The 17,043-nt window shown below is 46.0% G+C and overlaps 1 protein-coding gene across 5 annotated transcripts in view; it reads right to left on the bottom strand.

The window, feature by feature from the left end:
- The window catches only part of LOC121871466 (flocculation protein FLO11-like), a 222,094-nt gene that overhangs the window by 27,772 nt on the left and 177,279 nt on the right, over positions 1–17,043 (bottom strand). The window contains exon 1 of one of the 5 annotated variants that reach the window (XM_042373810.1): positions 584–788. The exons of the other annotated variants lie outside the window; for them this stretch is intronic. Coding sequence (XP_042229744.1) covers positions 584–773 — 190 coding nt within the window. The 5' untranslated portion in view covers positions 774–788. Of the gene's footprint in view, positions 1–583; positions 789–17,043 lie in introns of those variants that run through there. 5 annotated transcript variants of the gene reach the window in all.

Here is a 17,043-nt window from a genome sequence, read left to right as displayed (position 1 = left end):
CTATAAACAACAATGTGCTGTTTAAATTACGAGTGTTCTTATCAACTACTTTGAGCTCAGAGATCTTGCCTCCGTTAACTTTCGTAGAGAGAGTGAGGACCCCTTGGAGACTCCCCTAGCTTTCCCTTGTCACTGCTTCTTGCATTACATTACCATAATGCTACGCTATCCTTCATAATCACCATAACTAGCTGTACCATAGATAACATTAATCACATAAACATTAATATGGCCAAATAAATGTGTGTGGACCACGGCAGACTCCTGGGAGCTACCTTGCATAACGACAGAACACACTAGACGGCCCGCCCGCTGCACCGCACCTCCACACTACCTCACCTCCCTCACCACTACTTCATAAACTTTTTGTTTTCATTAACACCCTAAAAAATCAATAGGGGTGTCCCCAGGTGTTGGCTATCTCACTATTTTTTTCTTTCGTGTCATTGCAGGTGTCAGTATCGTGACATCAGACCCAACAGTTGCTGAACAGGGTCACAGACAAATCAACAGGACAGTATCCTGGTGACAGACCCAACAGTTGCGTCCGTCACAAGGTCACAGACAAATACAAAATCAGTACCAGGTAAGAGAAGCAGGTGCAGCAGCAGCAGGGTGGGGAGCCGCAAGAGACAGCCACAACTCCAGCCGGCACTGGGGAGGACTGCTGGTCGGGGTCGGACGGGACACGACAATGGCTGGAGAGCTTGGGAAGGAGGGGACGAGAGGGAGGCAGCGACGAGCACCACTGCAGGAGGCTGCGCATGGATCATACCATTTTCACATTTTCTTCATATCATGGCAACAATAAATGTTTTCGTGAGGATAAACAAGCCGCAAATAATTAATATATGAAACATTAAGTCTAAGTCAGCCACTAATTTTTTTTTTCCGATTATACTGAATAATCTCGACATCTTGTGATTAGCGAGATTTGACAAGTGAGCCGGGCGATGGACCATCAGAATGCTGTCACGCTGTGGCAACACTTGGCAGTGGCAGCAGTCAATAACGGCAGCGGCAGACGGATGAGGGGAACCCCAGTAGGTCCCCTAGTTATGTAACCCCTGTTGCCGGGTGGGCCACACTATCTACAACTCGTCTAACACTGTTTTGTCAAGGTCACTATTTCCCACCCTAGAGATAATATTTATGTGCAACACCATTTTATTCAATTATAGATTTATGCTATGTTAGAATGTTAATGGTGAACGTGTATATGTGGGTGCGTGTGTGGGCCAGGGGTGGGGAGGTGCTCACTGTCCCAGTAAAGGCACACCACTGCCGCCAGGATCGATATCCCTCATGACCACGCACCACACCGCTAGTGGGGGAAGGGGGGGGGGGATCATGATCAATTCCCGCCTCTACAACACAATCATCCATAACCATGCAGTAGTAATGTGTACGGAGACTACTGTGTACTAATGAGCCTGGAAACAGATGAACATACCTCGTATTTTGTGATCTTTTTTTTAAGTAATATTTATTTTTATTCTCAGGCTCTTGACTTCGTAGTGTTTCGAGCGATAGTGAATTCTCTAGAAGAACTGGTACTTCTGAGAAACAAAGGTCAGCTATTGTTATTAGTATCATTATTACGTATGTGTGACCAATATGCTTTTTATTCAGGGGGGCGGGGGGGGGGGGGTTGAACCTGTTGAAGACATTAACGCTCTTGATTAAACTCCCGGCACGAATACATTTAAATACTCCAGGTAGATATATATTCTAAGTACATAAAGATAAAATTCTCCTGGAATCTTTCTCCATGTAATACTTGAGTACCTGCGCAGGTGAGGTGACGCACGTCTGGCCACATTCATCACATACCCCTAAAGGCCCTCTGACAAGTATATCGTAATTAATGGTGTAGATCTAAAACACACGTCAAATATATTCGTTGACATGATGATGGTGACAGATGGTGGGGAAGAGGTAAGAGTGTGTCACCTGGCCGTCTCCGCCTGCACCCAACACCACAACCTCGCAACAGTCAAGCGACACATCAACACATGCCTTAAAATCACATTGAGGTTAGGTGTGAGCTCGTCAACATGAGGCGTAGGTGGATAGTATGGTGGAGTGGGGTGGGTGATGGTTCGGGAGAGGGAATGGTCTACCTGGTATGAAGGAGAAGGGGTGCCGGGGGGTCCTGGAAGGGGGTATTATGAAAGGAACGGGGAAAGGTGTGACTCGATAGGGAGGGAGGGAGGGAGACAATGTATGTGTGTGTGTGTGTGTGTGTGTGTGTATGTATGTATGTATGTATGTATGTATGTATGTGTGTGTGTGTGTGTGTGTGAAACAGGTTCCTTTAGTGCAGGGGGGCAAAGTACCGGACGGTGACTGTATCATACTACACCTCAACCATAACCTGCTCGCTCTCGCTCTCTCTCTTTAACAGAAACGATCTACTAGCAGAGTCTACCATATAATGACCTTTCAGTGTTCCTATGTACTGTAGTGTTCCTATGGAGTAATACTGATGCTCCTCCTATAGTGATACTGAGGAACACTGATACTCCTCCTATAGTGATATTGAGGAACACTGATGCTCCTCCTAGTGATACTGAGGAACACTGATACTCCTCCTATAGTGATACTGAGGAACACTTATGCTCCTCCTATAGTGATACTGAGGAACACTGATGCTCCTCCTACAGTGATACTGAGGAACACTGATGCTCCTCCTATAGTGATACTGAGGAACACTGATGCTCCTCCTATAGTGATACTGAGGAACACTGATACCCCTCCCACACAGCATTACTGTCAAGGTGGCCAAGTCGAGCAGCAGCCGCCTCGTGACCACCACCTTAGTCCTCAGATCTACGTCACCTGTGTCCCATAATCACACAGACACACACATCCCATTTTACACCGTTTACAATCTCTCTTTTTTACACCGTTTGCAATGTCTCTTTTTTACACCGTTTACAATCTCTTTTTTACACCGTTTACTATCTCTCTTTTTTACACCGTTTGCAATGTATCTCTTTACGAGGGAGAGAAACGAGACCGCCTTCCATACAGCATTAGCTCTTCTCAAGGATCTTAACTGTCCTAATTCCAACATGTAAAAACTGTGTATATATAATACTTTTTTTTTATCCCACTAATTTGCATACATAGAGAAAAATCGTTCGCCAGAAGACTTTAAAAGACTGGGACAATTAAGTGCAGGTCAGTTTATATGTCCAATGATTATACACCTTATAGACACAACGATTCACCAAGATGGCGTAAAGTAAACTCAAAACAAATTCCAAGAGACACCAACTCACAACACAACCTCAACAAAGTAACTTTACACAATATCAATAAAGATCTTGGTCTATTCCACACCTGTACTTAAGCAAGGATATAAATTCTCCTTTCCTTATGTTCACCAGTTAATAACCCACACTTACATCAACATTAGGAGTGAGAACATAAGTGTAGAGTAATACTAGTGGGGGGGAGATTGTACTCAGATCCCCTCAAAGATTAGTGTAAGGCAGCCATCAAGCCCCTGACTGTAACTAGACCAATGAGCTTAGTAATGCTGCTTTCTACTTCACCAGTGCAACACATATTTAATACAGTAAACAAAGGCCTGGATCAGTTATTTACTTGAATTTTTTGGATAAAAACAATCTCATTTTAATTTCATGATAAGAAAATGTACGAAATTCTGATAAAAAAAAAGTAATTTGGTTAGGTTAGGTTATTGTGGTGGATTGTGTACAAGGTGGCAAGCCAGGACAAACCTCCCACCGCCCACCACCGGAGGAGAGACGCCCGAAACTGTAGTGACATCTTGCTACCTGGGTTGTGTCCGCACCTCGGATAATTATCTCTTCCGCCAGGTGATACAGCTCTCAACGATGACACTATATCCAAACGCCCAGAGCTAATCTTTTTATCTTCTCTATCTCTTTAACCCGGTGAGTAATTTTGAACTAGGGAGGCGGTTGGGGAGTTCCTTTGAGATACCAGCACTAGGAAGAATGACTCACGGCACCGGGAGACGGAGGACGACTGACCCACCCACCCACCCCACACCCTTCCTTGCTCACACGACATACCAGCATAATACCTTAAGTACCCTTACCAACCCCTCCCGCCCGCCCACTGCTTCTCACACACCGCCAATTGCTCTTCATTTTCTGGGTGTAAAGGCTCATCCTCCACGACTACAACTGCAAGATCACCGAACACAAGCTGACCTTGGTGTGGTCCATGTGTTGGTAGTAAAATCCTCCAACTCCTCTTCAAAAACATCACTTCAATTGACATACTTGTTACTGATGCAGATTCATTCTATATTAAGTGATGTATGAATTTTAGTTTCATTTCATTAGACTGCAAATAAGTTAAATTAGGTTAGAATGACTTACACTGTGTACTGATAATAAACTGAACTTTTATGGTAAAATAACGTCTGGGGCAGGTAGCGGTGAAGATCAAATGTCTCTTATGCCTCTCCCCCCAACACACACACAGGGTTGAGGCTACGAGGCTGTGGACACAAGAATGCTGTAACGTTAACCTCGACTTTGTCCTGTGAATGATTTTGACCAGATGTTTCGGTGCCTATACATCACCTACCTTGATCAACTGTTAAAATTTTCGTAAAATATCGGTTCTTATTGGTCGATGCTAGAGTGTTAAAGTGAAAAAGACCAAAAAAAAGGTAAGTGTGACACAATTTAAGAAACTTTAAGCTGCGAGAGGTTACCGGCAGCCCCGCGTGAGACACCTCCGGTCTACCCACCCAACCCTTCTGGCTGACTCCTGACCTTGGTGTTGCCGGCAAAATGTACACAAAGGTTTTTCTACCTTACCCACTGTTATTTACCTAGCCTCCTACTGTACTGCATACCAACATGAATAACACATGAAATTGGCAACTATCAATTAAACTATGGAGATCACCTGTTGATTATCCCCAACTTATTTCACCTTAAATTTATCTTAAAGTAACCTAATCTAAGATCACCTGAAGAATCTGCACCCTAATCTTATTTCACCTAATTAGCCACCTTAATGCTCACCTAACCTCACCCCCCCAAATAACGTTAGGGTGGTTAATCTTTAGGTGAAATAAGCCGAGATGGAGATTCTTCATGTGATCTGTAATCAATAACTTAACCTAATCCTCTCAGGTATAATTACGGCATCTAATCAAGTGAAAAGCTGGGGACTAATATTCAGGTGATCCAAACTAGGGAAAATGAGACGCTATGCTGTCCAGAACATGTTTGTGTACCTGATCTGACCAAATATATTATAATAACCCAGGTATCAGTATTGTTTACACGACGGCTGGTCTACTGTACCACCCAATACCCGAGAAACCTAACTGGTGCACTGTCTAGGAGCCGCCGGTGGAGAGGACGGTAGGTAGCGAGCAACCCAAACCTCCTCCGCCCGTCCCTCACTCTCGGGATGGTTCTTGGGCCCGTCCTCGTGGTGGTCGCTTTCTCCCTCCCGCCCAGCCCCGCTCCGCCCAACACCCATACAAAAACATCTGCTAACTTGCGCGATCACATGTAACTTTGTATCCTATAATATTGTATGTAAATTTTAGTTGCGTCCACCAATTCTTGAGCCCCAATCCTGACTGACTTACTCATTGTGGGATTTTTTTGTTTTGTTCAACACTGCCGACCAGGCTGTACTGTTTACTCATCCATGTTTATTGAGGCTTTCCTAACCAACCCGATAAACTTTGGGTCACAAATATTCACCGTGCAGCCAGGAGAGTTGACAAACCAGAGCGAACCAGTTGTGGACCACATGGGTATCTCGGGAGAGCGAGCGCGGGAATGCTGGAGACCTGCGTATCAACTCCTTCCACTGCTTCCCTCACACAGTGACCTTGGCGCCCCCAGCACTACACGCGGTTACTGACTGACACACACATACACGTCTTCGTTATCACCACAACTACAACAGCCAACAGAGCGTATTATCTCACAAGCTTCCAACAGCTTTGTCTTCACTATCACCACCACCATTAACACCACTGTCATTAAGGTGAGGTCCCAGTGTTGCCAGCCTCACTGCCACCACGTAAATACCAACCTTGTTCCGGTTTCTTTCACGAAGGAAAATTCTCAGGTTTGATTGCTTTCCCACACATGATGCACGGGTCTTTGTGAGGAAGTACTGTACATGTGCCCCCTTGCCCCCTCCCCTCTCCCGCCCAATCACCTCCTACCACCATCACACCACCACCGCCTATCACTACTACCACTGCCAGCGTCCATTACCACTACCACCACCAGCAGCACCCATCATCACCACTACTACCACCTCCTCCCATTACCAGCTCCTATCACCTCCACCGGCCCATTAACCTCACACTACCACTCTTTTCCCTCACGGCCACACATTCTTCTTGACACATTCACACACCCCCACCCAACATTCTCACCATACTCTTCTTTCTTCACACATCTACCTAACATTCTCTTCATATCTTATCTTAGGATTACCTGAAGATTAAACACCCCTACAGTATTTCACCTTAGATTAACCATCCTAACTTTAACCTAACCATCCTAACATTAACCTAACCTAACCATCCAATCATTAACCTAAGCACCCTAACGAAGTAGCCTAACCACCCAAACAGCGTTACCTAATATAACCTCCTATCTTCCACATTCCAATTTGTTATCTAATGGACACACACACATGTCAGGGTATGGGGTTGGGCAACGGGTGCAGGTAAGGAAGACTGGAAGGCGGGTTATGTGTGTTAGTAGGTCGGTGATGAGCAGGTATGTGGGTGGGCACGCCATGTTGGGTGTGTAAAGTGGACGGCGAGAGGCAGACGGAAACTCAGGTGGGTCAACGGAAGAAAGAATGTGTGAGTGGATGGGTGGAAGGTGGATAAGTGGATAGGAGAAGGTAGGAGTGTAATTAATAGGTACAAGATGGGTAGGTGGCAAGTGAGGGGCTGAGTTAGTGTTTACGGATTTCCCCCTCCGCCCTTCCTATTGCTCAAGTCATCCATATAATGTCTAAATCAAGTCATATTTACTTTACGTTCGATGTTACGAGTAATCTACAAATACAACTTATGATTTTATATCTACCAAACAAATCCGAGAGAATTGTAAACATATTAAACTCAACAAACTTTAAAGACAATAAAGACAAAGCCGCGTCCATATGGTAAAGTTACACTGAATAATTATCGTAAGTTCATCTTTGTGTTCGGGCAGGACTTGCAGTTGGCTAAAGACGTCTTTTCTCGAGCAGTGTTGCCTTTACTGGCTTGAGTGCTGCTTGCCCGGGACGTGACTACTTACCAACAATGGAGGATTACTGGGAACAGCCCGTAAGAGGTCCCTAGACGTTATTGGCTATACTACTTTACCCTAACGCACGGAAGCTTGAGCCCCTCGAGATTAGGCGCGTCACGCACAATACTCAGCTGCCCAGTATTATTAGCTCCCACACAAGAGCTTCGGGCGGAAAAAAGTGAAAACATCGCTCACTTCCATTAGCGCGGGAGGGAACACCTGGTCATCCAATTAAAAGAAAGTACGTACAAAACTTGGCAAAGGTTTTAAAAGCGTATATTAAGGTGATGGTGGTGAAGGCAGCAACATGTGGAATAATACAAGATCCTGTTTGAGATGTAGTTTATCTTATATAATTATCTAGAAATACGATTATGTAAAATATGTTATGCAGCCTACACGCTACCCTGACCCCGGAAATTACTTAAAATGACACGTTCGGACACCCAACAAGGGTTACGTGACACTCTCCCCCCGGCCATCGGATAACACTGAGCCCAGGTACCTGACTCAACCTACCTGCTCCTTCATCAACCACCATATCATACCATACCTTACACAACACACCTCAGGAACTGTAACTTACACACTGCAGTACACCACACTATACAGATACACCATAACTCCCCCCCCCTCACTTACACGCTAGCTTGAAACAACAGATAAATATATAATAATGTCACTTGCTGCCTAGAAAAAATAAAGTTACAAACATATTAAGAATTACATGAGCGAAACATAAAATTATTATTCTTATATTTATATGACGTTAGAAGACCCTAGGGAGTGTTTGGCTGGAAGCAGTATCGTGGCCCTAGAAACCGCGGGTGTGGCGGGTGAGGCAGGTCCGGGTGAACGAACAAAGACATCCACTAAAAAATAATGAGTCGAGACATGACGGCCTATTGTATATCCGGTCACATGGCTCCTCGGCCCCATTTTGTTCCTATCCCTGAGCTCTTGTGTCCATTATTTTACACGAGTTAAACATTTACTATTAAAACCTACGAAATATTTTTTGTTTCTTCCCAATTAAATGTATAACTGTTTCTATAACGGGGTGTTTGTGATGAGTGTGGCGTGGTGGGCGTGGCACTATAATAACCGAACCACGCCCACCACCTTGCCACACCCACCTAAAACATCATCAAATATATTTCAAGTTTCGTGCACTTTACATGACCAAATAATTACCACTTTGTTTATACGGGATGTGCCCACGTGTGTGCACTTTATTCACTGTACACGAGTTAAAATAAACAGCTTGTAATCCATGTTTCTGTTCTGTCATTAAAACTAACACGAAAAAATTTGGGAGTTCCTTAAAATGTCCCCCCCCCCCCAAGTTTATTTCACATAATAAATAAACACACTTTACATTGTCTGTGCAAGTTGGGTTAGGTTAGGGTGAATTAAGCTGCCCCCTTCCCTAATCTACAGTTAATCCCAATTTTAAACTCAGAGAAAGATTAAAGGTAAGTAAATAATAAGTAAAGTAAAATCCTGATTATCATTCCAACTAATAAATGTTCCACCATTAACTATAGCCTTCCCTCAGACACATACAGTATGGTAACAAACACTACACACAGACCCAACCTTCACCCAGCACCAGAGAATGATAGTTTCTTCACAATACCAGACTATAGAGAAGCGGCTATTACCTCTCTCTCTCATTAATTCTCAAATCTTTTCCCATGATTCTGACAACTGGATAAATGGCAATGTTAAGACGCATAATGCTACTTAATATTAACTGTTAAATGAAGGGTGGAGAACAGGTCCTGAGCGCTGTAGACATTAAGCATTCCACTAGCTCACGCAATACCGCCCGACCCACGCGCGTGTGTCCCTCCTTGGCGAGGTAAGACACTGGTCCGTAAATAAGTAAAAAAGCGAGTCATCCACATTCCACTAATACATACCAAAATCTACTCCCCCGCCCTCCACCTGCTGACCGTCCACATACACACACATCCACCCTTCTCCTAAATTATATACTGTAAGTCCCATCAAACCCTCCACCGCTAACTATACGGTGAGGTGATCAGCAGTAATCCCTATAGACTCGCCTCCCTCCTCATGAGTTCCCAGTCTTGGCACAGCCCTGTACACAACCCCTGTATCACCACTGTGTCTTCCCCCTCCCTTGTCACGTCTCACAACCATACACCTCACCGCGCTCCTCCTCACGCCTCACCGCTCTCCTCCTCACGCCTCATAACCAAACACCTCACCGCTTTCCTTGTCACTTGCCTACCTCCTACATATCCATAAAGTAATATATATATATATATATATATATATATATATATATATATATATATATATATATATATATATATACATAGAGAGATTCTCCTTGCCACGTCACACAAGCAGTGGTTTCCTCAGCATCCCACGGCAATTCCTCCACCACACACCACTACCCCTCCTACATTCTTCACCACAGACCACTACACCCTACATCACACACCACTACCCCTCCATCCTCCACCACACACCCCTACTTCCTCCACGATGTACAAATAAATGTTCTCCGCAGCCTCGAACACCTCCCCTCCCTCCCCTTTGAAAAAAAAAAACAGTTTGGCGAGTTTGAAACACTTTCCCCCGCGTGGCGTGAACAATACCTCTGCACTTGGCCTGGCCTCCCTCCTAAGTTACTGATAGATATAGCCGTCCAACTGTTCCTCGTGATATTAACTTGTTTTTTGCTGTGGAAAACGTTGAGAGGTTGAAGACGGGATGAACAACGAGCAGTGTGGGAGCGAGGCGGTGGGGAGTGCACCGTTTGTCTGGTAAAGCCTCACTCGACTCCTCCATTACCCCCGCAGTCAATCTCACCATCAGATTTTATATCAGAATATCACGAGGGAATTTGGCCTAAAAATTAATATATCTTTCAGTAATAACAAGTCTGAGCTCAGTACAGAGTTTGATTAAGATTCATCCACTAGACGTAGATGCTGCCCAGTTTAACAAGTGACCTTAACCTCTGCCCTACTGACTGACAATTAACAGGTATCAATCTTGAATAATTATAAACCTGGTAACATCCTTGAATTACCCGTATCAAGACCCGCGTTATCCTCAATAAACTGTAAAGCATAACAAAAAAAAATCTTGACAACGGATTCGGCAGTAACCACTCACCTGTTTTTCCAGCAGCGACAACGTTAGCCTTCACAGTATCCGCAACTTCCCCACCCTCCTCCTCCTCCATCAGTACGTCGTTGCCATCACCTTCAGTAGTCACGTCTACCCCTTCATCATCATCTTCGCTCGTCGTCAAGGCACCATCAACACAATTAGTATCAGTAAATGTCATGTTTTCCCTGGCTTCTTCACTATCATCTACGGCCTCTAAGACGTCACTAATTTCTTCCTCTCTTATATTCGTTAACCTCGTATCTTCATCCTTTACCTCCAAGATATATATATCGCCTTGACTTGTATGTTCCGCCTCCAAAACACCCACTATTTCGAGTCTCTCCGCGGGGTGTAAAGTGTCCAGGAATGAGACCTCGATGTCTCCTCCTCCACCCCCCTCTAGGTCTCCTGCACCTTCACCGGTTTGTTGGTCGTACAGCTCAAGTTCAATCTCTTCACTCTCACTATCACCAGTACCGTCAGAAGTATCTGTTTCACCATTATCGTCGGAAGTATCTACCTCACCAGTACCTTCACCGTTAACGGCACCTAATGAGTCTTCGTTATCCTCAACTTCGAGTATGACCAAGTTCTCCTCGCCTTCTTTAGTAGCCTCCATGTGGTCAACCATCTTCACAGAATCGAAAGTGTTCAACATTTCCAAATTATCGTTGATGATGGTGGTGGACGTCGCCTGCAACCTTCCGTTCTTGGTGGCCGTGGACGCACTTGTGGCCGTGCACTTGATAACTTCTTCGTCTTCCCCGAGGTTCATGTTGCCGCCCTGTTTATGGTTCACCGCAACATCTCTGTGGTCCTCAGTAACATATCCCTCGCTGTGGATATCATCGCCATCTTCCTCTTTCTGTCTTTCTCTATATTTCTCTTCTTCTTTTCCTTCTGAATAGTCTTCCTCTTTTTTGTGGCTCTCCTCACTGCCTTCCTGTTTTGTGTGGCTCTCCTCACTGTCCTCTCTTGTGTGGCTCTCCTCACTGCCTTCCTGTTTTGTGTGGCTCTCCTCACTGTCCTCTCTTGTGTGGCTTTCCTCACTTTCCTTCTTTTGTGTGGCTCTCCTCACTGTGTGTGGCTCTCACTGTGTGTGGCTCTCCCTCACTGTCCTCTTTGTGTGGCTCTCCTCACTGTCCCTCTCTCTCCTGGCTCTCCTCACTGTCCCTCTTTGTGTGGCTCTCCTCACTGTCCTCTTTTGTGTGGCTCCCTCACTGTCCTCCTCTTTGTGTGGCTCTCCTCACTGTCCTCTTTTGTGTGGCTCTCCTCACTGTCCTCTTTTGTGTGGCTCTCCTCACTGTCCTCTTTTGTGTGGCTCTCCTCACTGTCCTCCTCTTTGTGGTCATTATCTTTATCTTCTTTTTTGCAGTCGTCTCCGTCATCATCTTTTCTGTGGCCATCTGAACCACCATCCTCTCTGTGGCCATCAGAACCACCTTCCTCTCTGTGGCCATCAGAACCACCTTCCTCTTTGTGGCCATCAGAACCACCTTCCTCTCTGTGGCCATCAGAACCACCTTCCTCTTTGTGGCCATCAGAACCACCTTCCTCTTTGTGGCCATCAGAACCACCTTCCTCTTTGTTGCCATCAGAACCACCTTCCTCTTTGTGGCCATCAGAACCACCTTCCTTTTTGTGGCCATAAGAACCACCTTCCTCTTTGTGACCCTCTCCACCATCTTCCTCTTTGTGGTTCTTAAGAATGTTTCCCTCTTTTAAATCCTCAACATCTGAGGAAACTAACATGGAGTGGTTGGCCAATAGCTGATGAAGAAGACCACTATGTTGGCTGGTGATAACGTGGTGTCCTTCTGCAGGTCGTCCCCGCCCCTTACTTTCTTGTTCATCTTCTTCAAAGCTGACATTCATTACCTTATCATTCATTTCATCTCCGTCATCTACCCCAAGAACGTCTCTGTCTCTCCCTGAAGGTCTGAAAATGTCTTGTTTACTGCTGTTCTCCTCCGTGTTATAAGCATCACTTTCAATGTACTTACTAGTTATGATGTTCATCCTAGACTTGAGAGCTTCAGTCAACCCACTTACATCTTTATTCATCAAGTCAATATTCTTGCTGTTGTTGAGCTCGAAACTGTCACCTTCGTATCGTAATTCACCTTCAATTTCTATGCTGATCACATTCACAGCCACCTTATTCACCGTAGCCTCACCACTACCTGAGCCCTGAGTGTCCTTCACTTCACCCATCCCCTGGAAGCTCTGACCATCTGTTCCCAGGCTCATCTTGTGCTCCAACTGAACATCAGATTCTTTCCTGATCCGTAAAATTTTATCGTCACCCTTCGAGTTTCTATATTTTTCTCCATTCTTCTCGAAAATTCCTTCGTCAGGTATTTCTGGCGATATATCCACTTCATTACTGCTCCTTGGTGGTCCACTTTCGTCATCAGTTGTGTGGCAGCTTTGTTTTTGTGTTAATATTTTGGTATTTTTAACTGGTTGTGTATTTTCAGGTTTGTGAATGGTCTCCTTACAACTGTCTGTCATATTGACCACCCCTTCACCTCGTTCTGGTTCTCCAGCCTCTGCCTTACTCTGAACCTCGACGACGTCAACACTAGAATCTTTAGCAGCCAATCCCGCATTACGCTCTGCCATCTTCTGCTCTTCTCTCATCTTTAACTTCTTGTTTTTTCTATTGCGCCGTCTCCTCTTGGTCTTGGAGCTGGCGCGACTGTCATCTGAGGAGTCGACACTTAAGGAGGTGGCCAGGAGGAGGGGAGGCCTGGCCCTGCCTTCCTCACACGATATCGGGGTCACACACGTGGAAGAGTCTAAGGAGGGAATATCGAATGAAGAATTGTCCATCGAGTAAATGCTTAAAGATGGTGTCTTCATGGAAGGAGTTTTAACAGAAGGAGTTCTAATCAAGGGACTTTCTTCCCTAGGGACACTCTCCGGTGAGCACGGTCCTTGATAAGGCGTGAGGGAGGATGGGGAGGTACAAGATGAGGTCAAGTCGCTGCTGGATATGGAAAAATCATCTATGGATGACGAGTCACTGGTGAAGGGAGTGAGGCAGAGTTTTTTGAGTGGCGATAACCTGAAGGAGGGCGAGCCACCATGACATTTGCCCTTCCCCTTTACCAAGGGCGTCAGGGACTCTGAACCGGCCTGCTGTTTCTTGCTCCAACTTCCGGTCTCCCTGTCCCCTGCGGCTTGGTTGCTCAAGGTGAAATTTGTTTGACTCTCACACACAGTAAATGTCTTGTCTTCAGTCCGGGTCACGTGACTTTTGATCTTAGACTTGGTCTTACTTGCCAGGTGGGAGCGCTTGCGGGGCTGGCGACGACCGCGCTTAGCCATGACCACCCCTTAAACTTTGTCACTTTCACACACAACAATATACAATTACTGACGTACAGTACTCCGATATCCAGACACTTCCACGAAAAAGTTCACATCTCAACAGAATATCAATTATTTTTTATAAATAATTTTGACTTATCAACAAACACCGCCTTGACACCTACAGGCTGCCAGGTCAATTGTTCATATGATACACAACACACTGTGATGTTCCTTCACATCGTCCAGTCCACTTGTCACTTATCGTCAACAATATCTAGAAGACAATGAGGTGGGGGCAGACGCCAATGATGGGGAGGGGAGCGGACACAGACGGGAACTTAGGTAACTAGTGTCAACTGTTGATGCCGGACATACACAGTACTGTATTAGTTACAATCTTGAGCCAAAGATTGAGGCAATTCCAGCGGCGGCGGCAGGGAAGAGACAGTGCTCCTGCGTCAGGTAGTTCTTCAGCAAGGGCGGCAGAAGCACAGACGAAGGCGTGAGCTGCGTGAGCGTGGAGTGTGACCAGTGACGGGTGACGAGTATGTGAGGCGGGGCAGCTGCGGTTCCTCACTCACCTGGCGGGCGTCACGTCATGGATCCAATAATGGCATTACTTAAGACGTCTTAACTGCACTCCTACAGCCTCAACCTTGGGTGGCGTGTGCTCTTATTCCCCTGAACCTATATATACGATCTTCCACTAGGACAAAACTGTCACAGGTGAAGTCTTACATAGTCTTGCCTACTTAACAACTTTCAACAACACTGGTATAATTTAATGTGCTAAAACACGTAAGCAAACTATTCTTCTCAGTTCAGATATTCTTCACTAATAATATTTCACCACACAACACTTGCGCCTGATGCCTCCCTGTACTTCACACAACGCTGGTAACCGACACAGGCGAGTCCATGATGTTCATGGCGGCACAAACACAAGTTGGCAGACACACACGTCGGGGGAAGTATGAGCCACTACAGGAGCAACAGAGAGACACGTCAGGGAAGCAGGAGCACCAATGACGCACAAAAGAGAAGCTAGTGTCGGTGCACTCCTGACCATTAGTGCTGCGGAGTCAACAACACCCGGAGAAGTGGCGACGGTCTGGTCGGGGGAGGAAGGTGAGGGCGGCTCCAAACACACTGAGAGAAGGAGGAGGTGGGGGAGCGGAAGGGAAACACTGGGGGGTGGGGGGTGAGAGACAGCTGAGACACGCGGTTACTGGGGACGCGCTGGGGGAGGGTGACGGTCACGGGTCAAGAAGGAGGGGTGGGGTAACAGCTGGAGGGTAATCATACAGCGGAGGAGAGTAACCTCTTAAGTAAAATGTTACGAATTTCTTAAGGAGTCAAGGTGTCAAGGTGACGTTGGGGGAAGGTGTGCTGCGGCTGCCCAGGGTCGCCCTCACGCTACCATAACCATAGGCCAATGTGCAGAGATGGTGGCAGTGGGTGTGGAGGGTGTGAAGGCGATAGCGAGGGTGACAGGCGAGGGATTATGTGAACACATGGCAGTGAACACAACACAGGACAACGTCTGGGGAGGCAGGCAGGATGACGGTGATGAACGGAGAAAGGGTCGTGGGGTCGGGTGAGTTGGGCGTCGAGCTCTGTCTGGTCGGGCGGTAGGCTTATGCTGGCTCCCTCCCTACCTTCTACATTCTCAGACATCCCACCATTTCTTATCTCCATTTTCCTTTATTCTCTTCAACTAATTTGTTCATCTTCCCACCCCTCTTGAAGGCCACCTAACTCCAAACGACAGGGTGTTCCACTTAATGGTTTGATGGCTGCATTTCCGGTTGCATTCTTCGCCGGCAGCCTACGGCAGCCAACCACAACACATCTATCATAGTTTCTGGTCCCCAGACACAGTGACTGACGAGTGACGAAAGCCAGCCCTGGCAACCACCCCTCAAGTCACACACCTCACAACTCTTAACGCAAGCACGAGAGAATCCTGCGTAGTGAAGTGAAAGTTAGTAGTGAGGCAGGAGGAAGTAATTACCGGCCGTCCGCTCCTGTTTATGACAGTTGGTGACCAGCCGCCCTGACAACACCAGCAGCTGATGGCCCGCCTAACCCACCACCTCTCACGCCTCCACAATTATTCACGTCATACACTATTTATACAATATACCCACGTGTCTCACTCACCATCTTGGTCTCCCAGCAACTAATCCTCTCTTTTATATAATCATAACTTTTTGTCTAAATTTGCTTTATTGGTCGAAACCACTTTACAACTTTTAAGAAGGTTCAGTTATATGTAAAACTATAGTATACTGTTGTACCCCGTATTTATTAGTTAGTAATATGTTTGATATGAAATTACCATCGTCAAACTGGTGAAGAGGCTGGGAGAAGAGGGATGTGGGGGGTGTGGTGGAGGAGGGGGTGGGGGCAGGGAGAAGTGGGTTGGGGAGGAATGAGGGTGTGGAGGAGGGAGAAGGCGGGAGTCTTCTCAGAGTACCAGCCACGTGGTCCATAGTCTCAGGGATCAATATCTTCTACCCCACATGTTCCCTCCACTTACTGTACCCTAACACAGTCACCAAGATTCACACACCTTTAGTGACGACATCAAACAAACAATGAAATGGTCTTTGGTACACTTGCGAAATATCAGCTGAATATCAAGGGAACACCAGACACCTATTAAACTCAAGTAGTGATCAATTAACTGCCAGTGACGAGTATAGAACAAAGTGAGAGCCGCTATAACACAGAGTCAACATACGACACGCATTTCCCCAAACACCTAGTTCTTCATGACACCGTTTCATAGATAATTTCAAAGGTTAACAAATACAGTCCATCTATAAACATAAGACTCAATGACGTGGTGGACAGGTAGTAGGAGTAATAAGGCAGGATCTACTAAGTCTTCCACAGGTAAGAATCAAGTCTAAAAAAAAAAAAATAACCTTGTAAGATCAACACACGGACCCCACCTGTCACTAGCTCCCTCCCTCCTGCCGCCTCTTGGTCACTCGCTCCCTCCCTCCCTCCTGCCGCCTCTTGGTCACTCGCTCCCTCCCTCCCTCCTGCCGCCTCTTGGTCACTCACTCCCTCACGTCGTCCATCCCATCCCCTCCCCTCTCTCTCCACACACACACACACACACACACATACATATCATTAATCAAATTTTCCTAAGCGTAATTGAATTGAATTGAAACAATTTATTTAGCCAGAAAAACACAGATACAGAGTGGCTAATAATAACAATATTAACATGGCTGAGCCAGTCGAGAACCTGAGC

This window comes from Homarus americanus, unplaced genomic scaffold, assembly GCF_018991925.1.
Source record: "Homarus americanus isolate GMGI-L3 unplaced genomic scaffold, GMGI_Hamer_2.0 scaffold45698, whole genome shotgun sequence".
Classification (NCBI taxonomy): domain Eukaryota; kingdom Metazoa; phylum Arthropoda; class Malacostraca; order Decapoda; family Nephropidae; genus Homarus; species Homarus americanus.
This window is presented reverse-complemented; position numbering and strand designations above follow the sequence as displayed.